Source organism: Dromiciops gliroides, chromosome 2, assembly GCF_019393635.1.
Source record: "Dromiciops gliroides isolate mDroGli1 chromosome 2, mDroGli1.pri, whole genome shotgun sequence".
NCBI lineage: Eukaryota > Metazoa > Chordata > Mammalia > Microbiotheria > Microbiotheriidae > Dromiciops > Dromiciops gliroides.
In genome coordinates, this window is record NC_057862.1 from 476954359 (window position 1) to 476982091 (window position 27733).

The 27733-nt window shown below is 42.0% G+C and overlaps 1 protein-coding gene across 2 annotated transcripts in view; it reads left to right on the forward strand.

Moving 5' to 3' along the window:
* EHD3 (EH domain containing 3) overlaps window positions 1-27733 on the forward strand; it is a 52414-nt gene that overhangs the window by 7271 nt on the left and 17410 nt on the right. Inside the window, exons 2-4 of one of the 2 annotated variants that reach the window (XM_043983109.1) lie at window positions 9411-9587; window positions 21197-21294; window positions 24898-24942. In XM_043983109.1, coding sequence (XP_043839044.1) covers window positions 9411-9587; window positions 21197-21294; window positions 24898-24942 — 320 coding nt within the window. The remainder of the gene's footprint in view (window positions 1-9410; window positions 9588-21196; window positions 21295-24897; window positions 24943-27733) is intronic. The other variant, XM_043983110.1, reaches the window with a different exon arrangement.

Genomic DNA, 27733 nt, shown 5'->3' on the forward strand with positions numbered 1-27733 from the left:
GGATATGAGCATATGCTTGCAGTACCCACGTAGGTATCCACAGGGAGGCATTGCTGTACTTCAGGGCACTGCTGACTAGAGGGCACCGAGAGGTTTGATATGGGGTGGGGGGGCACAGATTGGCAAGTGCTCCATGCCAGAAGCTAGGCTGCCAGTGCTGCCCCCGGTTGAGATTGGTTCCAAATCTCTTATGTCATATGTTCCATCTGTACCTATATCCTTGCCATTGGGCAATGAGAAGCTGATGGAGTTTATTTATTTTTAAATAATATACCCACATACCTATGAGGGAAAAGCAGCTATGCAGGCTTCTCTCCATCTTCCTCTTTTAATTCTTCACGACATTCTTTGTCTCGTTCCCAGTGATGACTCATCATTGGAGTATTATAGCACAATTTTTTACTACCATGCCCACTTCCATCCCCCTTTCCCTCCACATTATTTCACCAAAAACGCTACTTCTCTGATGAACTATAGGAAAAGAGAAAGGTAGACACAGTTTGGGTTGGATCCAAGAACATCCTTATAGAAGATTCTGAGCTGTCATTCTTCTTTTAGGCTTTCGGATCCCTTGTACCTTCCCCTGACTTGGTGTGACTTCTTTTCTAGGTCCTGGGCCTGCCAAAGATGCAGAGTGGGGCCCAGATGCTAGTCTGTGGACAGCCATCCTGTAATTCCTCCTCAACCTCTTGGAGGTCCTGAGTAGGATATGAGGAAGCACAAGTCCTTGGAACAGGGGCATTAATAATGATGACTTCTTCTTGGTTACTGGTTCCGATTCAGCATGGGAATTCTGTCCTGAGGGCTCTCAGAAAATGGAAGTGTGAAAAGCATTCAATCCATTGGTGGTAGAGCCAGTTTGAGCTACTTAGGTTCTCTGACTTGTACCTGGACTATTTTGTATTGTTGTGACTCCACCGGAGAAAGTCCCCCTGCAGGCTTATGTCAAGATAGGAGGATTTATTTCATCTATATTAAAGCTGAGAAATAGCATGGTATAGTGGAATAAGTACAGGACCTAGAGCCAGGAAAGACCTGGGTTCTGATCCTACTACTACATTTTATTTTCTGTGTGACTAAAGATACATTTCTTCACTGTTCCAACCCACAATTTCTGTGTGTGTGTGTGTGTGTGTGTGTGTGTGTGTTTGTGCAGACATTTACCTTAAGTATGTGTATGTTATGTACATAGCTTAACTATGTATATTTAAACCCCCCAAAATAAAATAAAAATCAGAGATTGGATTAAATGGTCTGTGAGGTCCCCTCCAGCCCTAGATCTTCTGACCACTGGTTGTCTGTTCTATTTCTTGGACCTTGGACCCCTGGGAATCAGGCTGACTCCAGAGTTTGACCTGTTGGGAGGAAGATTCCCCTCTCTTTGTCCCCGCTTTGTCAGTTCTGGGGATAGACGGAGATGGCCGTCTTCTACTCGGATGGACCTACCCAGCTACAAATCCACTCTTCTTTTCTTTACATGTCTGTGGGAATGTTTTTGTCTCCCAACAGAGGCGATTTTTATCTTTTCCCATAAAGACGCAGTGTGTGAAGCTTCTCAGTAGATTTTCCCTTTGTGTGTTTGGCTCTAGGCACAGTGGGACCTTTGTTCTAGGCCTGCAAGGTCTACCCAGACGCCCTGTGCCTCTCCCCAGCCTGGCCCTGTCTACGCTGTTCCAGCTTGACGTGCCCAGGACCTCTTAACAGGGACTTTGCTGGGGTCTTCAATTTCCTCGGACTCCTGGGCTCCCAGGGATTTATTTTTCATTTGTGCCCAGCAGGGTGGGCTGACACAGAATACCAGGCCGCCCTTCAATCTTGTCCTCCACTGTTCCTGGGTATTTGGTCTATTTAGTTAGAAAACTGGGAAAACACATGATTTTCTAATCATCTGAGTACAGGGTCTATCTGGAGCTGGAATTTGAGAAGTTAGTGTAAAGACAGACACTTAATTGCTGTGGTTTGTCTTCCCTCAGTTTGGGGCCAGAAATTCTCGGGCTGGTACAACACTATGTTCTTTAGGGTTTAAATTCTCCCTCCCTTCCATCCTTAGCTATCACTGAAGTGTTTTTAGACTAATTCACAGGATCATAGATTTAAATTCAGAAGGGACCTTTGAAGTTGTCCAGTCCAGTCTCTTATAGAGTAGAAAATGGAGGCCCAGAGAGGTGAAACCACCTATCCAGAGTCACACAGCTAGCTAGTGTTTGAACCCAGATCTGACTGTGACTCCAGTTCTCTATCCACTATACAACGAAGTGCCTTTAATAGGACCTCCCTTCCTGCCCCTTCACCCCAGGTGGCACAAGTATCATGGTCCCCATTTTACAGATAAAAAAACTGAGTCTTAGGCTAAATAACTTTTCCTTCACCACACAGCTACTAAGGTTCTGAGGCAGGATTAGAACTCACAACATAAACCTTTCTCAAACACCCTTATCTAGTTCCTATTCAGTTCCTAATGCAATATCTTAATTTCTTTGTATCGTTGTCTGCTTTTCCTTTTACCCAAGAAGACCCCCACAGCCTAAAGGGGAACAGAACTTCCTAAAGGCCCCAATTTACTTCAGGGCGGGGAGCAATTGGGGTTAAGTGACGCCCAGGTTCACACAACAAGCGTCTAAAGGTGGATTTGAACTCAGGGCCTCCTGATTCTAGGACTGGTGCTCTATCCACCTAGCTGCCAATTTACTTCTTCAATATAAGGTGGTCAGACGTAGTCAATAAAAGACCAGTTTTGCACTCCAGAAGACTTTGGGTTCAAGCCCCTTCTCTGGTCCATACTAGCTATGTGACTGTGGACAAGTCATTTCATCTTTCAGTGTTGTAGACAACCAAGACTACAGGTTACAGATGAGTTGGGGCCCCCAGCACACCAGGAGTTTCCCCCACTGGTGTTAGAAATGCAAGTGTGCACGGCCAAAATGTGCCTCCCTGGGGATGATTTGTCCAATGATTCCTGAGCTCCTGAAAGCACCCTCTGAGGAGGAGAAATATCCTGGCTCTGGACAATCAAGCCGGTATCTCTGTTTTTAGCGTTCAAACATCCCCATTCCATTGTTAGGGACAGGTGCCTCCTGTGCACGCAGATGGCACAGTTCATGTGGCTCTGCTCGGCCAGTATCCTTCGGGGATAATATTCCTCTTTTGCCATTTCTGCCTCCTGTGCAGAGTTCAGCCTGGTTCTTGTTTCCACCTGGGCTGCCATGTGTGCCCCACCCCCTATCCCCACTCATGTTCCCCTTTGGTGACTTCTTCACAGGTGGCTAGAATTCCTGGCTATGGGAGGGATAGAGCCTTGGGGAGAACAGCACAACATCTAGGGAATAGGTATGATATGATGCCAGGGTAAATGGGATGCAAACCAGGTTCAATCCCTCCGTGTGTGTGTGTGTGTGTGTGTGTGTGTGTGTGTGTCTGTGTCTGTGTCTGTGTCTGTGTCTGTGTCTGTGTGACAGACAGACAGACAGAGACAGAGAGAATTTAAACTTCTCACTTATTTTTCTTCAGGGCGAACAGGACAGCAGAATGATCAGCAAGGCCTTGCTTGAGCCCTGCACACAGTGTGTAGTGACTGGAGTGATGTATACAAATCAGTAGGCAAAGAGAGTTATGCCAGATATGGAAGGCAGGGTAGTGAGTGCAGGAGCCAATTCTGACCCTAACTATCTGTGGAGATTGGAATAAGCCCCTGCCTCAGTTTCCTTACCTGCAAAAGGAAAACAATGTGGCCTTGTTCTGTCTGATCTTTCGTAGTTGTGGTGAGAATCCATTGAGAAAATGCATATGATAACTCCCTTCAGGTATGTAAGTGGCAGTGGAGAAGATATACTGGACTTATTCTATATCATGACCTAGGACAGAACTTAGAAGCAATGGGTGAGAATTTAAAGAGGTAGATTTGGGCTCAATAAAAAAGGAAAAATTACTACCCTTTTCTGATTTTATTTTTGAAAAACTTACTGGGCTGTAGGCTTACTAAAAAAACAAAAACCAAAATCTGTCTTGTTAGATGTTCCCTAAAACCATGTATCTTTCCTTCTACAATTTAACAGTTTTCTCTGTACAATAGATTTAATAAATGTATGTTGAATGACTATTGAAAAGTGAAAATAAACATCCTTGGAAGGTGTTTTTATTTTTGTTTTCAGGACCTTCCTGCTTGCCCTAATAGTAATCCCATTACCAGAGGAAATCCTGGCTTCAAGCAGTGTTTGTTTGCTTAGGCTGGGATCCTACGGAGAGGATAAAGGAGGTATAGCCCAAGAGAGTTTGGATCTGTTCAGGGACAGCCAGCATGGTTCTTAATTTTTCTTGGGATCAAGATTACCCATACCTCAGTCTTCCTCGTGGAGATCTAGTTTCCCCAGGGACTTGCTCTTCTGTGTTTATCATCTTTGGGGAAGGGGGGCCATGGCAACCTAACTGAAACTGCTGGGCAACCTTTATGCAAATAAATTGCTTTGTCCTCATAATACTTTAGTGATTACAAGCCAGTGGAAATCCTGGAATTGATGCCCAGGTGTGAATCACCACTATTCACTAGTTGAGTGTGGTTTATTTTGTTCCGGAGAGGGGGACAGAGAAAGAGTGTCGATTTCAGGTCATTTGCTCTCCTTGCATTCAGAAGTTGGGAGCCTCTTGGTCTAGTCTGGAGAGCCCCGGGATGGGAGTCTGGAGATTTCTAGCTCTGTTCCTAACTTGCTGCTCTTTGATCTGTGCAAATCACTTCATGCCCAGTTCTCTCTTCTGCAGAATGAAGGGGTCAAGGCTAGATCAGCTCTAAAAGCCCAGGACACTGCTACCATTCTGTGATTTTTAAAGTCAAGTTCCTTCCTTCTCTGGCCTCTCCTTTGTGTGTGAGACACTGACTCCCCAGCTGCAGGCAAGATTCAGTAAGCAGCAAGAGAGGTTGAATTGCTCAGGCCTGACACATTTCCATTTCTAGCTGCTAAAGGGTTTTGTCGTGTATATATATCACACATAACAAGTCTTTTTTTTAATTTCCTGTGCCTACTGTGTCTGTTTTTATACATAAAGGTAGTCCAGGGGACCGTTGTAGGAGGGGGTTACCAATCAGCCACATTTTGGCTAGCAATTTCTGCTGGCTTCTCACTGATATCAAGATATGGCTGCTTTTTGTTTGTTTTGTTTTGTTTTGAAACCCTAAGTTATAGGTGTAAGCCTTGTGTGAGAGATTCTCCTGAAACAAAGGGCCCAGGTGCACTTTGGAGATGTTCTCACTCTTTCATAGCCCCCACCTCAAGATATGCATGGTACCCACAGCCCCTCCCCTTGATGGAACATGCCTGAACAGTCACTAGTCCTGAAGATGTATGTAAATCCCCAAAGCCACTTAAAGGCTGGGTCCAGATTTCTTCTTTTTCTTTTCTTTTTTCCTAAAATTCTAAATGTAACAATCATTAACAAATACAAACATTCCAGTATATAAAGAATAAGAAAGAGGAATACATAAAAAAAAACTGAAATTCTGTTACATAAGGTTTGTTTCTTAAGAAGTATATAAACAAATGCAAATTTTCTTTTAAAAGATAGCAGCAAAGTTGCTCCAATTGTCTGTACTTCTGTTTTGTTGTTTTGTTTTGTGCAGTTCTTTTTTTTTTTTAGTATAGTTTTATTTATAGACTGTTGTTTTGTTTTTTTTTTTCACCTTCTTGCCAGGCTCCATGACTCCACAGCATTAGTTTCACAGTGAAGGCTGGAAAATGTCTATTAAGACTTCTTTGCTGCCAACTCCCTGGTCGGTACAAGATGGCAGCAAAAAGCCTGCTTTGTTTTTTCTTTCTCTCTCTCCTTGTTTGATTTCAGCTTCCTACCCCTCTCATTCTTCTCCCCTACCCATCTTCCTTCTGAGGACTAGCCATCGCCATGTATATATTTTTGGGTTCACACCTTGTTTCCTCAAGTTACTCAAAATGGAAAGATGGAAACATAGGTAACACAGCACGTGTGAAGGGTCAGGATCCTCTCAGTTTGGGACCCTAAAAATATCTTTTATAATATTTTATTTTTCCCCAATTACATGTAAAGACAATTTTAACCTTCATTTTTAAAAACTTTGAGTCCCAAATTCTCTCCCTCCCTTCATCTCTTCTCTCCTCCCTGAGATGGTAAGGAATTTGATCCAAGTTATACATGTGCAATCATGCAAAACGTGTTTCCATATTAGACCCTGAAAAGAGTTGTTAGGGCGACTTATGCCCATATATTCCATCTTTCAAGTGTCACTGACCACTGCCCGCCTGCAAACTGTGCAAAAGCTCCATTTCTTTGAGCAGCTCCTGTTGGTGATAAGAGATCTGGGTTAGTAGCACGGTATTGATCAGAAGGAACAGAGGCAAAGATGTCAAGGAATGAGCAATGCTATTGTAGGGAGGGATGAGGTAGCATTTAAGGGGGTAGAGGTGGGGAAAGTTGGTGCAGACCTATGATTTCATCAATACAGGAAGTCTCTAGGATGGAGACACTCCACTGATGCATGTCTCCTCTGTAATTTATAGTCTAAGAGAGTTGCCTGGTACCCTAAGAGGTTGTGACTTCCCTAGGGTTACACAGGTACTACGTGTCAGAGTAGGACCTTAAACTCCTGTCTTCTTGGCTATCATGCTTACCCTCTGTCCTCCATAACATACTGCCTCCCAGAGGCAGAAAACCAATTTTTTTAAAAGTTAAAAACAGAGGCATTTAATAAAATAAAATAGTAAAAAAGGAAGTAACAAAATATTTCCCCAATAAGCCTTCCAAAAATATATAGAGCATCAGTAAGAAGACTTGACCCTTTAGGAAACACATGGGGAAGAGCAACATACAAGGAATATGTATGGGCAGAGAACACATACGGAGAGAGAATTCCAGAGGAGAATATGTGATTAGTCTTTTAATATATGCTCAAAAACCAATTTATTTTTCCCTTCCCTTACTTCAGATGCTACAATAAACCATCCGTGCTCTGATTTCTCTAATTCAAATAATACACCAACTATTCCACCATCTTTCCTTTTTCCCTTCAAGCCCTAACGAATATAACTAATATTATCAGCAAAATTTTCACTTGAAAATAACCTGAGCTAAAGCAGCAAAGTCTATATAGGCATCATTTCTGTTTTTAAAACATAATTATAGTTTATGTCATCCTCGTTGAGTAATGCTAGCTTGCATTTATAAATCACTTTAAGGTTTGCTTAGCATTTTATAAGCATTATCTCAAAAGTCTCATACCAACCCTGTAAGATGGGTGATATGGCCCCCATTTTACAGCTAAGGAAACTGAGGCCTAGGAAAGTTGAGTGACTTATCCAACATATAGCTAATGTCAAAGGAAGGTTTTGAACTGAGCTTTTCCTGACTCAAAGTCCAACACTCTAACTCCTCTACTATCTTATCTCAGTGATGAGTTCATATGTCTAGATATAACCCCTAAGAAAGTTCAAAATACTACATAGTACTGGGTACCTTCATAGCCATAGTATTGTCCCTAGGATAAGGATTCTTAATTCAGGATCTATGAACTTTTTAAAAAAAGAATTGTTTCAATATAACTGGTTCCCTTTGTAATCTTATATATTTTATCCACTTAAAATTTTTTCTCTGAAGAGGTCCGTAGGTTTCACCAGACTGCCAAAGGGGGTCCATGGCACCCAAAATGTTAAGAACTGTTGCTTTAAGATAAAATCCAAGCTCCTCACCATGTTATTTTTTGCAGTCTGGCTTGTTTGATTATAAATTACTCTCCTTCACAAATTCTGTACTCCAGCCAAACTTGCTATTCCTTATAAAGGATATTCCATCTTCCCACCTTCGTGCCTATATAACAGACTGTCCCTCACACCTGGAGTGCCCTGCCTCCTGACCTCTGCCTGTCAGAATCTCTAGCCTCCTCCACCACAAGGGGTGTTTCCTAAGGAAGTGTTTCCATTCCTCCTACTTAATGGTGTTCTCTCCCTCCTCAGATTAGCCTCTGTATTTCTGTTTACAAACTGTATTGCTCCTGTATAATTTAATCTCCCTTTAGTGCATGGAAGGTAGTAGGTGCTCAGTGAATGAGTCTTGGATTGGATTGGAGTGGATAAATGGCCTAAAATTGCCTCTTATGGGATCTTTCTTGGCATTATGGAATAACAGAAAAGAGCACTAGACTTGGTGCAGAAGATCTGGGTTCAGATTCCCCATTTTATTTGCTAGTTGCATGACCTTGGGCAAATCACTTCTCTTTGAGCTTGTTTCTTCTTCTGTGAAATGGTGATCATGACTGATTGCAGAGGTTTTTTCAATAAGTAAGAGAATTTAAGGGAGGATACTTTTAAAATCAGTCAACAAGCATTTATTATGTACCTGCTGTATTCCAGACACTCCACTAAGCACCAGGGATACGAAAATAAAAAGGCAAAAGACAGTCCATAAGAGCTTATGCTAATGGGGGAGACATCATGCAAATAACCAAGAGCAAACAAGATAGATATTTACAGGATTAATTAATTAAAAGAAGAAAAATATTAACATTAATTAGGGAGATATCAGGAAAGGCTTCTTGTAGGAGGTGGGATTTTAGCTGAGACTTGGAATGCAAGGAAGTTAGGAAGCAGAGATGAGGAGGGACTGAGTTCCAGGCAATGGTGGACACCAAGTTAAAATGTCCAGAGTGAGGAGATGGAGTGCCTTGTTCAAGAAACAGCAAGGAGGCCACTGTCACTGGCTCACAGAGTATGTAAGGAGGTAGGGGACTAAGGAGTAAGAAGACTGGAAAGGTAGGACGGGACCCCCTTAAATTTATCATTGGAACTCTTAGGTGTTGATGGGCCACAGGTCAGAAATCCTTGGGGTAGAGGCATTATTCTGTTAAATGATGTCCAACACATTTACACCTAAGGGTAAATATATTTATTAAAGTAACAAATGGATAAAAAAAAAAAGGTAGAAAGGGGCTATGTTATGAAGGGCTTTTAAAAGCCAAGCAGGATTTTATACTTGATTCTGGAGCTAATAGGGAGCCACTGGAGAAGAATAATTAGGGTAGTAACATGATCAGACTTAGGCTTTAGGAACATCATTTTGACAACTGAGTGAAGGATGAACTAGAAAGGGGAGAAGCTTGAGGCAGGAAGACTGAGCAGCAAGCTATTGCCATAACCCAGGTCTGAAGTGATAAAGGCCTGCACCAGGATGTTGCAGAAGAGAGAAGGGAGCATATTCAAGAAATGTTGGGAAAGTAGAAACAATAGAACCATCAATAATTGGACATGGAGCTGGAAGTCAAGGATGATACTTAGATTGTGAGCCAGGGTGACTTGGGAGGATGATGGTAACCCTCTGCACAGCACTGCATAAATGTGTGAGCCATTATAGTTGTTCCTTGTACAGAATTCTGACATCAAGCCTCTTTTTCCTTTTGCCAGGTACTTGCTGGAACAGGACTTCCCAGGCATGAGAATCGGACCTGAGCCCACTACTGACTCATTCATTGCGGTGATGCAGGGAGATGTGGAAGGAATTATTCCAGGAAATGCACTGGTGGTAGACCCGAAGAAACCCTTCAGGAAACTCAATGCTTTTGGCAATGCCTTCTTGAACAGGTTGGTGAGCTGGACTCTTTCCTGTCTCCCTCTCCTTGGGGGCTGCAGCGGAAGAGGTAGGATGGAAACAGTAGCAGAGAAGAAAAGATGGCGTCAGCTTTTTCCTTAGTCTTTGTTGTAACCAGAGGACTTCCCCCCCTCCCTCCTCTGTTGTCAGTATCTTGGGTCATGGTGAGCTGAGCCAAGTCACTCTCTGTGTGGACAAACATGAATAGGAGCCTCGGAGTGGCAAACACCAGGCCCATTCACTGCTACCCAGGGTGGGGGCCAGGGCACCAAGCCAACCCGAATTCTCCTTGCCCTTCTCTCTCCCTTCTCCGGATGAGTGTGACCCAAGCTGCCTCATCTGGCGTATTTGTTTCCTGGCGGTTAATCTTAGCCTCCTTGGAATTTGGCTCAGAGTCATAGGATTACAGTTTTAGGGGATGGAAGGGCCCTTAGAGGTCACCGGGTCCAACCTGTTCATTTTAAAGATGAGGGAATAGAAGTCCTGGAGATGTGAATGAAGTCACACAGCTAGTGATTAGAGGAGTGGCATTTCAATCAAGGGCCCCTGACTTGAAACCCAGTGTAGTTTCCACTGCATCCAGCTGCCACCTGGGAAGGGTATTAAACCCCAGGAAACTGCTTAAGGAACAGGCAGGTTGAGTGATTTTCCTGGAATCACCCAGTTTGTAAGTGTCAAAGGCAGGATTTGAATGTAAATCTTCTTGATTCCCAGCCTATTGCTCGGTCCACTCTGCCTCAGGTGCCTCCATCTAACAGCAAATAACATTTTCATGGCAGAGATACAAATGGAGGAAATACAAGGTAAAATTTGGTAGGCTGGTAAAATTCTGTGGTCTCATAAAACAGGTCACAAAAATAAACCCAGGTGATCATAGACTGCCAGCTAGTAATAACAGAAAATTGAAGTTGGAAGTAGGTTATCTAGTCCACTATGTACCTCCAGAGAGAGAACTCATGAACTCCGAGTGCAGATTGAAACATATTTTTCACTCTGTTAATTTTTCTTGCCCCCCCCTTTTTTTGGCAACATGGCTAATTTAGAAATATGTTTTGCTTGACTTCACAGGTATCATGCATATCATATTGCTTGCCTTCTCAGTGGGTAGGGAAGGGAGAGAATTTGGAAGTGAAAATTTCAATTTTTTAACTGTTTTGAAAGTATATTATCTAGTTCAATCCTATCATTCTATAAAACACAAAACCCAGAGAGGTGAAGGTTACATGGCTAATTAATGACAGCGCTTGGATTAGAACCAAATTTTTGAGTTCGTGTAACTTGAGAATCAGTTCAATAAACTAGATATGCTTATTCTATAAAAAAGAGATTTAATAGGGCCATGGAATATTTGCAGACATGTAATTAAAATAACCAAACTTGGTCCCTAGGAAGAATTGACAAATTGACCTTCTTTATAGAGGTAGAAGATGGTGGCTATTAAAAGTGGCATGTGATGTCATATTTGGTTGATGTGTTGATTAGTTTTGCTGGACATTTTTATCCTTTTATATTTTATTCTCTGTTGCAAGAGATGGTTTGCTGGCTAAGAAGTTATAGTAAGGATTCTTTTCATATATAGGTTTATTTTATGGCCATTGAGGTCCAAATTCTAATATTCTGGTGCCCCTGAGCTGGTGGTACCACAGAAGCCTTTGAAAAGCTTGGATTTTGTAGAGGTCCACTACCATATCATATTATGCTCCTGCCATGCATACTGTACTGTAGGGGATGTGGAAGAAACAATGCCTGCCCTCAAAGAGCTTATAGTCCAATGAGGTAAATAAGTGTAGCTTAAGAATCAAGGTGGAGGCAGCTAACTGGCACAGTAGATAAAGCACCGGCCCTGGATTCAGGAGGACCTCAGTTCAAATCCGGCCTCAGACACTTGACACTTACTAGCTGTGTGACCCTGGGCAAGTCATTTAATCCTCATTGCCCCACCCGAAAAAAGAGAGAGAATCAAGGTGAACAATACAAGATAGAATGTAATAAAGTTCAAAATTTTATGGTACAGTTTGTAAGCGTTGCAGATGTTCAAAGGGGAATGATTTCAATGAGGATCATCATAGGGGCAGAGAACCTTGAAGGAAGAGTTGGTTTTGGGGCAGTGGTGGTCATTCCTGGTTTACTCCATGGTCAGAGTGTCATACAATTTCAGTGAAAGAACAGCAATAACCATCTCTAGTCCTCTCTCCCCTCCAGTGATTCCTCTTTTTGGCCTTTTGAAGAAGCGTATCTCACTTTTCAAAGTACTTTGGGGAGCCCAAATGTTTGGGCTCAAATGTGTTCCTAGTGGCCCTTCCACAGGCACCATGCGTGGGAAAGAGCTTGCCATGGCCTCAAGACAATGAGGGACATCTGTTTGACTTAACTAGAATGGAGATTGCCTCTGAGACATAAGGTTGTATACTCAGAGCTGAAACAGTTTATTAAGGGCATTGATAGGCAGGCAGGGGAGTTTGAACTTGATGTAGTAGGAAAGAAGGACCCAGTGATAGAATATAGGCTTTGTTTTCAGAATATTAATCTGACAGTGGGGTTCCAGATGTATCACAACAGGCAAGTGTTCTGGATCACACAGTGTCTGGAACAGAGAAAATGCTTAATAAAATGCTTAGTGATTGAAGCAAAGGTGTACTGGTAACACTTAGCTAACTTTACAAAAACGTTCCCATGGCATGTACTTTAAAGTTTAATCTGTATTATAAATGTTTTTTTTCCATCACTTTCTTAAATCTAGGCAATAAATGGAACAATAAACCGAACCCTAATATGTAGCATTTGTTGATTTCTGAGGTATAAATGTTCTTGTTGAAAATTGTCAGCTGGTTTTGAGCTGGCTACAGCATATCCCTGGCCTACTGTCAGGAGGACTATCTAGGAAATGGTAAATCATTTAGGTGTGAATAAGAAGGGCCTAAGTGGAATCTCAGAATTTTAGCAGTCTTAGAGGGATCTCAGGGACCATGTAGTCCAAGCCATACCCAAAAAACCTCCCCTCTATAGTATTGTTGAAAAGTGCTGACTAAAATTTTACTCAGTCTTCTAGCGACAAAGAGCTCATTATTTTCCAAGTTAGTCTATTCAACTTTTGCACATCCCTATTCATGCAAGTTGGGGCAGCTTGGTGATGCCATGGATAGAACATTGGACTTGGAATCATCAAGACTCATCTTCCTGACTTCAAATCTAGCCTCAGATACGTACTAGCTCTGTGACCATGGGAAAGTCACTTAACTCTGCCTCAGTTTCCTCATCTATAAAATGAGCTTGAGAAGGAAATGGCAAATCACTCTAATATCTTTGCCAAGAAAACTGCCAATAAGGTCAGGAAGAGTTGGACATGACTGAAAAACGACTGAACAACGACAAAAATTCATACAAGTTAAAGCTTGATATGTTTTTTTCTTTCATCAAGCCTAATTTTCCACACAAAGTAGAAAGATGACATTGGGAAAGGAGAGGGAGCAATTGATGTGAAACATTTTAAAGTAAAAATTGACAGGATTTGGTGAATAATGGGATGAACTATGGTTTTAAATTTAGTATATACTTTTTACAAAGTTGTATGGAATAGAGATCCATGGTACAGTCCTCTTTTTCTGTTCTTTACTTTATGTAAAAGTTCATGTTTGTTGATGTTCAATTTCATAATCAAAAAATAAAATAAGTCAAAGACGGTAATGGTACAGGGCAGTCGTTCTCAAACTTTTTGGTCTCAGAACCCCTTTGAACCTCTCTTTAAAAATATTGAGGACCCCAAAGAGTTTATGTGGGCTATAAATATCAATGTTTACCATTATTAGAAATTAAGATTAATTTTTTAAAAATATGTATTTTATTAATCTAAAATAACAACAATAAATATGGTAACTTAAATAACTTTTTTTTTTTTTAGTGAGGCAGTTGGGGTTAAGTGACTTGCCTAAGGTCACACAGCTAGTAAATGTTAAGTGTCTGAGGCTGGATTTGAACTTGGGTCCTCCTGACTCCAAGGCTGGTGCTCTAGACACTGTGCCACCTAGTTGCCCCCTTAAATAACAATTTTTTTTTTTTTTTTTGCGGGGCAATAGGGGTTAAGTGACTTGCCCAGGGTCACACAGCTAGTTAAGTGTCAAGTGTCTGAGGCTGGATTTGAACTCAGGTACTCCTGAATCCAGGGCCGGTGCTTTATCCACTGCGCCACCTAGCCGCCCCCCCCCTTAAATAACATTTTAAAGACATTTTTCCCCATAACAAACAAAAAAAAATTGAGAAGAATGGCATTGTTTTACATATTTTTGTGAGTCTCTTTAATGTTTGGCTTAATAGAAAACAGCTGGATTCTCATATCTGCTTCCACACTTAATTTGTTATGCTATGTTGTTTTGGTTGAAATAAAATCTGGCCTCACACAGATATGTGGTTGGAAAAGGGAGGAGTATTTTAATACATAAATGATATCATTGTATTATTAAGGAAATAGTCTTTACCTTAGGCATGACCAAGGACCACATGGACCACATGGATCCATGGAACATACTTTGGAACTGTTGGTATAGTGGACAGGTTGCTGGGGTTGGAGTCAGAGGATTTAGTTTGAAATCCTGGTTCTGCCACTAACTACTTGTGTGAACTTGGGCAAATAAGGCACACTGGACATCAGTTTCATCATCTATAAAAGGAGGGGGTTGGACTAGATGATCTCCAAGGTATGCACTGGTATGTTTAACAGCCAACTTCCTGGAGAAAATATAGTCGACACCCTTTTAAGTTTAATCTGCAATATTAATGTTTTCTTTCTCACTTGCTGAAGTTAAACCCTGATTCATAGTCTGTCAATTTCTGAGGTGTGAATGCTCACATTGAAAATTTAACAGTTGGGGAGAGCTGGTACAAGCTGGCTCTAGCACTCTGCCGAGGTCCCTTTCAGCCCTAGTCTTGTGATGATGGTGCCCCTGAGGAGTCATAACAGGAAGCCAGTGATTGGGGGGAGGGGGTAGAGAATTGAGGGGGAGATGGTGATAAATTTGATTGTCAACATGCTGATTGTGAAATGATGGTGAGACATCCAAATGAAAATCTGCAGTAGGAAGCCTCTTGGGAACTAATCAAGATGGAAAACCTTCTGGACCTTATGGTAGAGAGGACCCCTCAGCCTCAGCAATGTAAGGAACCTCCAGGAGTTGATGTGCTATGTATCAGAGCAATGACCTTTATTCTTTCTCTGTTCTCACCTCTACTGTATTCTCATTCCTTTCCCTTGGGGAGGGAGTGTTTCAGCTTCATCTTCCTCCCCCAAGTATTTGTTGCCCTTTGGGTGCTGCTTGTATAGGTTTGCCTGTTGAGTGAACCTGGGACTCCCATTGCTAAAGCAGTTGTGCCCGTCTTCTAGGGCCTGACAGGAGATGGCTGTCCCTGCCATGGCCCTTTACCCTCGTCAGCATCTCAGTATTGTCATAGATGAGTGTTGTGTTAGAGGATGGGATTGCCTGGGTAAACAGGAACTTGTCTCAGTTATCTGATGGTTCATGGCTTAAAACCCGTGCTGAGTAACTGAAAACAAGTGGTAAAATGAACATAAGGGAAACAATTTGAAAAGTAGAGATGCAGGCAAAATAAATTATAAAGCGTATCTAAAAGCTAGCTAGAAATGATTTTTGCATTTTCAAAATGTCTGGTAATCATTTGGAAATATAGTATTAGTGCCCAGGGAAGAGGATGGGCCTAGAAAAAAATGGCCTTATAGCAGAAGCCACAAGAATAAAAATGGATGAACTGAGAGTTCAGTGGCTTAACTTAATCTAGAACTAAGTCCCCATAGAATTTCTGTAGATGTTTCCTTACTGTTATGGATGTCACAGCATTCCCAGGAATCCAAAGTCAGAGAATGAGATCGTCATTTTTCGAAGGGAGAGAAATTGAGGTCAATAGGAGAGGAAGGAGTCATATGTTTTCAGGGAGTGCCTCCTGTCTCTTGGCTGAGAAGTGGTTAATTATTGGTGCAAATGAGGCATACGTCCTCAAATGGGTTCATTGTTTTGCTTAGCCGTATGTATTTGTTACAAGAGAAGGTTCTGTAGGATCTGGGAAGAGTCACTGGGAAATGAATGATGCAAAAGAAGAAAAAATATCAAAACTGCTTTAAAAGGGGAAGGGAATACTAAAAAGTATAGAAAAGGAGTCAGGGAAATAGAATTTTACTCCTGGATCTACTACCAGTCACTATGTGACCTTGGAAAAGTAATTTGAGAGGCAATACATTTAAAAATATTACTATTATAAATTATTATAATATATATTTATAAATGTTATAATTATAATAATAAATCATTATTATTTAATGCTTGAAGGTTTACAAACTGCTTTATATGCAGTATATTGTCTCATTTGAGTCTCACAACAACCCTGTACTACATGTGCTATTATTATCTGAAAATATCCTTATGTTTCAGAGAAATAAACTGGGGTTCAAAGAGGTCTAAGTGACTTGCTCAGGGTCACACAGTAAGTAGGTATCTGAGACAGAATTAAAACTCGTCTTCCAAATTCTATGACCAGCATTCCCTTACCAGAATTAGGAAGACCTGGGTTCAAACCAAAGGTGTGCTGATAAATGATTAACAATTGGCTCACTGGGAAAGAAAAAACAAAGTTATGAATGACACATTTGTAATTTTAATTTCCATTGCTTAGGTCTAGACAATCAATAAAAATCAAGCCCAAATTATAAATTTATCCATTTCTGAGGTGTGAACACTCACACTGAAATTTTTACTATGGGTTCTGCCTTTTGGAGCTAGCTCCAGCTGGGTGACCTAGTCAAGTTACTCTCTCAGAGTTTCCTCACCTGTATAGTGAATGAGAATAATAACAACACAAGTATCAGGGTTGTTGTGAGATCCCAGTGAGATAATATTTGGTAAGCCCTTTGTGTACGTCAAAGGAATGAACCCCTGGTTGTCATTCCTAATTTTTCTGTGCCTTCCCTATCTCTTTCTCTGTCTTAACATTATTATAGCACTACTGTGAAGATGAAATGACTTACCAAGTTGCAAAGCCCTGTACAAATAGAAGGATTATTATTCTAGAGTACTCCATAAATGCCTAATTAACTCAAAGGGTTTTATCATTTCGCAGAAGTGAGTAGCTACTTGGCTATCAGTCTGTCATCTCCAGCTTTGAGTTGGATATGCCAGAGAATCAATACCATTTTTCCCATTCTCTTCTAGACTGTATCTGGCTTTTTTTTTTCCTCTTATGAATGTTCAGAATGCTTGAGCTAGGCGCCTCCCACCTCCTGCTGCCTTGGCCTCCTACGTGCTTTCTGGCTGGGCTCAGGCATCAAGTGGACAAAAAAAGGCCTTGCTCAGACCATTGGAGCCACTATTGCCAACAAGCAGCCCTGTACAGGGTGGCACCCGTCAGTTGCACTGGTTAACGGGACACATTTCCCTCACAGGCATTACAGGAATAGTCCAGTTTCTCTGATACGCCTACTTGAAAGATCCTGTTGAGAATTTTACTCTGGGAAAATGTGTGGGTCCAACATTATAAAGACCCACAAATCATTACCAAATTCCAGCTTACAGGAATTTCTCCCCACTCACCCTGCTACCTACTCTTCTTATATTCTAATAAACTACATATTGCTTCAAGAGTAGTTGGGCTTGGGGATGACACAGTGGATAAAGCACCAGTCCTGGATTCAGGAGGACCTGAGTTCAAATCCAGTCTCAGACACTTGACACTTACTAGCTGTGTGGCCCTGGGCAAGTCACTTAACCCTCATTGCCTCCCCCCCCCAAAAAAAAAGAGTAGTTGGGCTTGAAAATTATAAATTCATCTTGAATTAAGTTAAGGGGGAAGGAGGAGGAAAAGGGAATAAGCATGGCAGGCAATGTGCTAAGCACTTTATAAACATCATCTCATTTTAGCCTCAGAACAAGCCTAGGAGGTATGTACTATTATCTCCATTTTACAGTCGAAGATTCTGAGTAGACAGAGGTTAACTGACTTTTCTGGGGTCACACAGCTAGAATCAGGTCAAATTTGAACTCGGATCTACCTGACTCCAGGCTATCTATATACCAACTGTGATCTTTTTTGTTGTTCAGTCATTTTTCAGTTGTGTCTAACCCTTTATGACCCCATTTAGGGTTTTCTTCACAAAGATACTGGAGTGACTGTTTGCCATTTCTTTTCTCTGAATATAATGGATTCATTTTGTCAGGAAATCAGAAATTAAATGACTTGCCCAGGGTCACACAACCAATAAGTGTCTGAGCCTGAATTTGAACTCAGGTCTTCCTGAATCCAGGCCTAGTACTCTATCTACTGAACCACCCACTGCCTCATATTGTAATCTCATAGTTCTTCAAAAAGGGGAGAGTTCACAAAATCATAGTTTTGGGGCTAGAAGTGATCTTAGAAACCATCTAAGTTAAATTCTTCATTTTGACAGATGAAGAAACTGAGGCACACAGAGATTAAGAAACTCATTTGCCCAAGTCACAGAGGTAGGAAGAGATAGGCCAGATCTGAACCCAGATTTTCTGACTCCAAAGCTTGGAGTTTCCCCTCTGTCGTTGGTCTGGATAGACATACCTCGTTCCATTTCTCAAGAGCTCAGGCTGCTTTTTAGTCACTGGGCTTGTTCACCCTCCTAAGAGATCTATGATTAGGCTCATATTCATCGTCATACAGGATATAAAGTTGTAAGAGTTCTGGTGAGAAGTTCTTTTTGATCTCTACTAAGAGCAGTATATCTGAGAAAAGGTTTGAATTACTGTAAAGGTGAACGTGGATTCTTCTGCTTGCTAGAAGAACTGTGAGTCACTGAAATGTTACCAGAGGTGGGCTGAGTCAGGGAAGGTGGAGGATTCACTTTTCTTCTACAGAATTTCATTTTTAAAGGGTCAGGCTGCTGGTTTATTAATAATACCAAACTGAATTTATATGCTGCATCATCCTTTTAGCATCTTCTCTCATGAATTATTATCCCCATTTTGCAAACAAGGAACCTCAGACACAGGTGCAAAGGGGTTGTGACTTGCCTGGAGTCACGGAGCCAGGATTTTTTCATTGTTCTGAGTGCTGGGAATACAAAAATTAAACAAAAAATGATCCTTGTTCCCCTTGAGGATCTTACGGGCTACCTCTCTGCCATTAACTTGCCGTGACCTTGGGTGAGTCAACCTCCCTCTGGGCTCTGTTTGTTCACCTGTAAAAATAAAGTCGCTAGACTGTATGGTATCGTGGAAAGAGCGCAGGCATCAGGAGATGGGTTTGTCTTTTTTTTCAGCCAGTAGTTTGCCATGGGAGGCCCAGACCAATTGGTTTACTTTTCCAGGCCAGGATTCCCTCCTTTGTAAATGACCACTTTGGACCAAATGATCTCTAAGAGCCATGGAATGTTGAAGGTTCATTTTCTACAGGAAGGCTTTCTTAGGTCTGGCTTCCCTGCTTCTGCCCACCCCCCCCCCACCCAAGAACTGCGAGGGGCTTCTCTCTAAACTTTTCCATATTTATCCTCTATATATTTGTCTATGTACGTGTTGTCTACTCCAGTAGACTGTAAGCTCCTTGAAAACTGGTCTTTTTGTTCTCTAGTATTTAAGAGAATGCCTGGTACATACTGGACACTTAGTAATTTTTGTGGATTGATTGATTAACCTAGCAAATAGATAATTTATTGTAAATACACTAGGGAGACAATGTAGAAGTGACTGGAGCTGGGTAAGGTCAGTCGGAGAAGATTTCCTGGAGGAGATCAATTTGGGCTCCTATTTTGAAGGTGAGAGATGGGGGCGGGGTCAGTAGCCAGGAAGGACTGAGAACACTTTCAATATGTATATGGACAAGGAAGAAGCCCTACTTGCAAGAATATGGAGCCTTTAGTTCTCTAATGTGAGATTAGAGGGTGTGGGCCCTGCCTTTCACCAGAGTTCATTAAATGGGGACCAGGTCTTATATGACTGTGTATCTCAACCTTTTGGTTAGCACAGTGCTTTACACATACTTCAGTATTCAATCAGTTGTTTTTCAGTCATGTCCAACTCTTTGTGACCCCATTTGGGGTTTTCTTGGCAAAGATACTGGAGTGGTTTGCCATATCCTTCTCTGACTCATTTTACAGATGAAGAAACTGAGGCAAACAGGGTGAAGTGACATGTCCAGAGTCTGAGGTCACATTTGAACTCAGGATATCTTCCTGATTCTAGGCCCAACTCTCTAGCTCCTGTACCACCTAGCTGCCCGGACACAAGCTTAACCAATGTTTATTGAATGAGTGGATGGATGGATGGAATGAACTTTGAACTACAATTTGTGGTCTAGTATAAGAAGCCAGAAAGAACACTGGGGTCATCCAGCTATATACTAACTGACCTTCAGACTCCCCTAGTCTGTCTATTACTCATATCGAGTTCCCCAGATCTGGTAGTTGGAGTTAAAGAAAAAAAAAACCAGCTGGGACTAGTGGATCCTATTCAAAGTCCTGACTTGTTTGTCCAGAAAGAAAGAGCTCTAGGTTTGGAGACAGATAATCTGGGGGAAACCCCTGCCACTAACTTGGGTGATCTTGGCCAATCACTTTGATTCTCAAGGCTACAGTTTCCTGATTTGCCAAAAGGGGCCTTTGAACGAAAGGATCTAGGGTTGTGGTCAGCCCCAGCATTTGAGAGAATTCATTAGGAACTGAGAGGGCATGACTAAAGCAGAAATATGTTTAATGTGACTGTACATATATAACCTATATCAGATTGCTTGCTGTCTTGGGGAGAGGGGAAGGAGGGAGAAAAATTTGGAAGTAGAAATCTTATGAAAACAAATGTTGAAAACTTTCTACATGTAACAGGAAAATAATAAAATACTTTTATGATAAAAAAAAAAGAACTGAAGGGGATCTCAAAGACCATCTGATCTACAGCCTCGTCATTTCTTTTTTTTTTTTTTTTAAATTTTTGGACTTAAACACTAATTCAGATCTAAATTTCACTCTGCCATACATAAATGGAATGGGAAAAGAGGATTGTACCTAAAACTGCAAACCTCTGTTATAAACAGTCATATAATAAAGTCACCATTTCACTTTCAAAACGGGCCTGCTGGCCTGTAATTTTTTTCTGACTTTACCTTTTGTTCTCTTCCCTTTTGTGCATTTTTTAAAAAATTATTCCTGTGACCATCTTTCCTTGCTTTTCTTTTTCTTTCTTTTTTGGCTACCTTAAACACACGTGCATACATACACACATACATAAACACTTTTCTAAAATAAGGGAGGAAAAACACTTTTTAACAAATGCACTTATTCAAGCAAAACAAATTCCCACTTAGGAAATGCCTGAAAATGTGTGTCTTACTCTGCAACTAGAATCTATCTTATCTCTGTCAGGAGTTATACTCCACCCAGATCCCTACATCTCCATTTTACCAAGAAGGAAACTGGCTGGGTTTCATTGTCTTTTATATCATCCCCTCCATTCCCCCCTACACCTACACACCTACACACCTACACACACACACACACCAAACTTCCACAAGGAAAATGATGTCCAGATTGACCAAGTGTGGCCTTTGTTTCACCAAGGGTTTTTCTCTCTCTCTCTTTTCTCTTTCACAGATTTGTGTGTGCCCAGTTACCCAACCCAGTGCTAGAAAGCATCAGTGTGATTGACACGCCAGGGATCCTGTCTGGGGAGAAACAGAGAATCAGCCGAGGTAAAAGAGCCATGTTGCTTTACTTGCTGGACAGGACAGAAAGGTGAATGAACCAGGAACATGGACCCAGAAATTTACTCCTGGGGCTAAGTCCTGGACTAAAAGATCAGAGAACAGCTCCCTTCTATCCCATAGAACTGAAACTGAAATAGAAGTTGTCTCTTGAAGATCTGTGGGAATTCACAGATGCTGGGAAAGGGGATGGGGAATGAGAGGCAGGAGGAGAGGGGGATGGGGACTGAACTGGTTCAGGGCTCTGTGGAAAGATCCCAGGAGCTTCATATCAGGGTTGAGTCCTGGCCCTGCAAACAACCAGCTGGGTGACCTTGGGAACTCACTTTCCCTTTTCTGGGCCTCCCTCTGCAAAAGGAAGCAGTTGGACTAGCTGACCTCTAAGGGCCTTCCTAGCACAGATGGCCTAAGAATTCTAGGAACCTAAGCCAGCTTAAATGCCTTGGGTAGAAGCTCTCTTCTTGCCTTTACTCCATCCGTCATCCTCTGTATTCATGGCTTTGAGGCATCTATGTGGTGCAGTAGATAGATTTTCCTGACTCTAGGCCCAGTGCTCTAAGTTCAAATCCGTCCTCAGACATTAACTGGCTGTGTGACCCTGGCCAAGTCACTTAACCCCTTTTTGCCTCAGTTCCTCATCTGTAAAATGGGGACACACTGGAGAAGAAAGTGGCAAACTACATCAGTATCTTTGTCAAGAAAACCCCAGGGACAAAGTCCATGGTGTCATGTACTATCAGGACTGAACAACAATTCATGGTTTCAGGGTGGGGTGGACAAACAAACAAGCCTTTTGTTTCTTAGGGTGGGAAGGTCTAGAAATTTGACCAACCAAGGCAAACTCTATGCTTTACAGGCATCCACACTAATTACATTACTATTATTATTATTCATAATAGTAATTATGAGAGGCAGCATGGTATAGAATTGAATTGGCCTCAGAGAGGAAGACCCGGGTTTAAGTGTTCCTTCTGATACAGACTTCTGCTATATACTGATTTATAATTGCAAATGTGTATTGGTACTTGGTCATTTCCTCAGTGGGAGTTATCCAGATACCATAAAAAAAAAAGCCAGCGTTGGTATAGAGCTTTTAAGGTTTACAGAATGACTTACATGCATTAATTCATTTGATCCTCACCACCCCATGAGAAAGGTGCTATTATTATCCCCATTTTCTAGATGAGGAAACTCAAACTGAGAGGTGTTTAGTGACTTGCCCAGACATACAGCTGGTAAGTATCAGAGGCAGGATTTGAATGCACATCCTTCTAATTCCCAAGCCTACTGCTCCCCATGCTCTATCCCCAGTCCTCCATAGAGATTAGATCATTGATGTGGTGGAGGCTGATGGGAGCATCTATATTTTAGCTCTCTCTTCTTCCTCTAGAAACTTCTCCCATGGCCATCTCCCATGACGGTCTTCATCCATCCCCCCCCCCCCTGCAATCTTGGCACATGGCTATTATTATTTGTGGTTGTCTGGCCCATCTTCCTCAGGCAACCATAAAATGTTAATTGTGTCCCAGGGGAGTAGAATCCTCAAGGGCCAGTAGATATCCCTACTGTTACTCAGAAGGAAGTTTATTTGGGGGACCATCCCCAGACCAGACTGACATCCAGAGCCAATGGGGGAGTAGAAAAACTACTGTAGAGTAGAAAAATACTGAGTACAACAGGAAACCCAGGAGTAGACCCTGTTTCTCTCTTTCTTTCCCACTCACCTCTTCTTTTTATCATAGTCTGGGACCCTGAACACTCTTCATTAAGACAGAGTTCCCAGCCCATCAGATGAATAAAGAGGGAGGAGAGGTGGGAATTTCAAGACTGGGTTAGGAGAAGATGCTTATTTAGAAATGAATTGTCACTTTATGCAGACCGACACCTAGATCTTGGAGTGGTAAGAACCCTGGCCCTGTATGTAGTCAGGAATTCCTGTGTTCAAATCTGGCCTCAGACACTTACTAGCTGTGTGACCCTGGGCAAGTCACTTAACCTGTATCTGCCTCAGTTTCCTCAGTGCAAATTAGGGATAACAATAGCACCTATACCCTAGAGTTGTTCTAAGGATCAGATGAGATCATATTTTGCAAAGTGCTTAGCAAAGTATCCAACATATAATAAATGCTTAATAAATACTTGTTTCCTTTCTTCTTTCCTTTCCTTTCTTGTATAGAGTCATGCGATTGGGAGGAACATTCTGGTTGGATGCCTTCTCCAATATGGAGCTGGTAAATCAGGCTCTATCTAGCAAAGGGAAGAGGTGGCACAGGGGCCCACTATAGACCTTCCTTATATTGACACATCCCTGTTCAGAGCTTTGGCACTAATTGGAGCCCAGGGGGTAATTCTTGGGCACATAAAGGTTGTAGTCAGTGAGTATGGCACACTAGAAAGAGTTTGGAGCCCTAGCTCACAGGATCTGACACCTCAGTGGAGCTAGAAGGGACCTCAGAGGCTCTCTAGTTCAACCTATGGATCAGGAAGCCAAGGTTGTGGGAGGCTAAGAAACCTGAACCTGAAGTCAAGTCAAAGCGCTTGAGTTTAAATTTCTGCCTCTGATGTTTAATTTCCTGTGTGAGTCTGGACAAGTCGCTTCTACCTAGACCTTCCTTATTTTCCTCCTTTGTAAAATGAGAGAGTTGGACTAAAAGGCCTAGATCTGTTATATATTATTGGTGGAAGAATGGAGGGAAAACTTAACATCTGGGGCCTGGGATCTCCATATTCTCCAGTTTCATTATGGCTCTATGTGTTCTATAAGCTAGAGCTTTTTCTTGGCAGAACCTTCTCTATTCATGGGCCTGTAGCTATAATGATAACTAGGGTGGGGTGACTGGACTTTGACACAGGATGCCAAATTTAGAAGGTGCTGACAGCACTTTTTAAAAATTCCTCAACAGCAAAGCAATGGCAGAGTTTAAGACCTAGTTGGTAAGAAATTATCCTTAATTAAAAATAGAAAGTTTTCAGATGACCTTCCTCTCCCTAGTCTTTGTCTTTTGACTTCCCTTATCTCGTTGTGTGGTGCTTGCTCCATGCTCAGAAGTTCCTAGTTGCTACTTTGCCTGTAGCTCTTGGATTGCCAGAGATTCTTCCTTCCTCCCCTCTATACCCCATTTCCTATTCTTCTCCCTAGTTAAGTGACATGGTGGATAGAGCAATGGGCTTGCATTCTGGAAACCTGAGAGCTCTGTGACCCTCAGTTTCCACATCTGTAAGATTGGCAGCAATTAGAGTGACCTCTATGATCCTAATTCCAATGCCAAAAGAATGCTTCAGATAGATTGGAAAAAGCTGCAGAGATTTGGAGGACTACAAAATGCATTTCCCTTTCCCTCTCCTAACCTCCCCGTCATTCTTTACTTTATCTCTTCCCTGCTCAGCTCAGCTATCCTATCTGCTTGAATAAGGAAAACTGAGCTTGTGGCTCCTTCCTTTGTCTTCCTCAGGGCTTGCTGCTACAGGAGAGAGACAAGGAGAAGCCAGTCTCTACCCCTGGTGTTGTGGGCCCAGAGAAGTACAGGACCCTGTCTCTCTCCTGGGTGCCTCATCTTCTTCTCATCATCCTCTCTCTCCTTTCCCGTCCAGATGCAGAGGAGGGCCATAGCTGCCTGTATAGATGCCCATTTGGAGGTATACCCTGATGTTTTCTCTACATGTGGCCTCTCTGACTTCTTAGCAGCTTGGGTGGCTTTTTTTTTTAAATCATTCCTTTTTGGTTTCCTAACCCTTCCTCCTACCTCCCCCATCCCTACTTCAAACCAGTAGAATGTGTAACACTTCTGCCAATAGTTATGACTCATTCCTTCCCAGAGTGGTGTGGTAGCCTTAACAGAATTAACAGCTTAACAAATGTACAACCCAGTGTCTCTTAGGAAGGGTGAGATAGGCCTGGTGCCTTGCATTGGAATGGCTGGGAGAAGGCCCATTCTAGTTTGTGTGTCCCCTCTAGGGGACTCCCTTCCTCTGAGAGAGTACCCAAAAAGGCTCAAAAGGCCTAAGGTCTCTGAAGCTTTAAAGAGGCCTGGATTAGGATTCAGGAGATTCAAATTCAAGTCACAGATTTAATTGGACAAACTATCAGTGTAAGCGTAGGCAAATCTCTTTACCTCCCTGGGCCTCACAGTCTACTCATCCATAAAGCAAGAGAGAGAGTTGGATGAGATGATCTCTCAGGCCTTTTCCAGCTTTAATAGCCCAAGATTAAATTCTCTCTCTGCCAAATCAATCAACAGAAATCCTTAGGCTCTGAGAACAGTAATCAAATTAGGCATCTGAGAACAGTAATCAAATCAATATTACCATTGCTAATGGAAAGGGCATGACAATTGACTGCCCTGTGACTCAATTCCACATCCCCAAGACTACCCAAACCAAAACTACCTTCCCTGGCCACCATTCTCTTTATATGTGTCCTGTTCCTCTGTTAGAATGTAAGCTTCTTGAAGGCAAGGACTGTCTCACATTTCTATTTGTAGCTCCAGCACCCTAACACAGTGTTTAGAACATAGCAGTTGCTTAATAAATGCTTGTAAGTTGATTGAATAAACATTTATTAAACAGTGACTATGTGCCAGATACTGGGTATACAAATACAATCGTGAGCATTCCTCTTTGTAAAGGGAAGAGATTATAATGATGGAGACCTAAAAGTGATGAATTTTTATCTAGAAGATGGAGTTGTAGTTCAGGCTAGAGATACCTGGGTTTGCATGTGACAGAAGAAACCCTAGCCTTGGGTGTGTTCTTCAGTCTTTGCCTTTAGTAGGAATTTGGGGGATTTGTTTTCATTGGGTGGGCATGGAGAAGCTGGGTGAGGGTGGTGGGCTGGAGGGTTCTGGACCTGTATATTATCCTGAGGAGGACTCAGGTGGTTAGCACCACCCCACTTTCTTTTGTAGGTGGTTCTGGGTTTCTGATTACTGGGAGCTAAACCAATGACTTCTTGTTCCTACAGTTTCTCATCCTACCATGAGATTCTCCCTGTATCCCCACTTAATGTCATTCTGCATTGAGAGATAGAAAGCAAAGCCTGCAATATACCTTTACCCAAGAAGGCCAGTTTTCAGTTTCTCTGGATATACAAAGTTATATTTCTCTCTCCCTTAGATACCAAGTATGTCTTCTACCCATTTCTCCATCTTAGTGGATTTCAAGAAGGAAACCCTTCACTTTGAATTCCCTTCATAATTTAGTCCCCTCCTTCCTTCCCTTCCTCCCTCCCTCCTTTCTTTTCTCCTTTCTTTCCTCCCATCTTTCTTTTCTCCTTTCTTTCCTCCCTCCTTTCCTCCCTTCTTTCATTCTCCTTTCTTTCCTCTCCTCTCCTCTCCTCTCATCTCCTTTCCTTTCTTCTTATTCCCTTCACTTGGAGTAAGGAAGACTTGGACTCAAGACCTGCCTCAGACATTTATTAACTGTGTGACCATAGTCAAGTTACTTAAGCCTCCTCAGCTCAGTTTACTCATTGGCTTGTAAACTCCTTGAGGACAGGTACTGTCTTTTGCTTTTTTGTATCCCCAGTACCAAACACTATACCTAACACGGAATAGATGCTTAATAAATGTTTATGGATTGATCTGTAAAATGGGGATAATGATAGCACCAATTTAACAGGGTCATTGTGGGGATCAAATGAGATGCTATATGTAAAGTACATTGCAAAGTACTATATAAATATTAGCTCTTTTTATTAATATATTTCTTTTTTTTTTCTCCTTCCTGTTTTGCCTATGTCAATGATTCTTTCCCTCTACCCCACCCCACCTCACCCCCATTCCCTGACCTAACTGAAACGAGCCTTGCCTTGAACATTACTTAGCCCTGATCTTGGGGTTAAAATGCTTATGTTTCTTGTCTGGCACCTACGAGCCTTATAAAACCTGATTAGACTGAGCAGGGTCCCCTCCCCCTGCTTTCTGGAAGAGATAATGGACCCAACAGTCGGTAATCAGACCGGCATATCCTCTGCCTGGCCCAGTTCCAGACCACAAATGTGGCAATTGGCAAAGGTGGCCCAGGTTACAAGTGCATGCTGGGAACCTGGGTGCTGCTACAATATGCCTGCCTTTGGGGATGCTAATGTGAGCACCTTGGTAGATTTATTATTATTAATTATTAATTATTATTATTTAATTGTTAGGAGCCATGGTGAGTATGGAAAGAAATTTAAAAACCAGGAAAAAAAAAACAAAAGGAATGAACAACAAAAACAAAAACAACTGAAGGGCTGGGATGGGACCACAAGCCAAAAGAGTTTTGTGTTGACACAGTGCCCCTCCCTGTGCTTCTGCCCTTCCCCACTTTACCAAAGAAACCTGCCATTCCATTGCCAATCCATTTCTCCTTTCTCCTGTGCCCTTGGCACTGTTTACTCTGCATTGCTTATCCCAGTGAAGGAACCAGCCTGGCCAGTTTGTATCAGGCC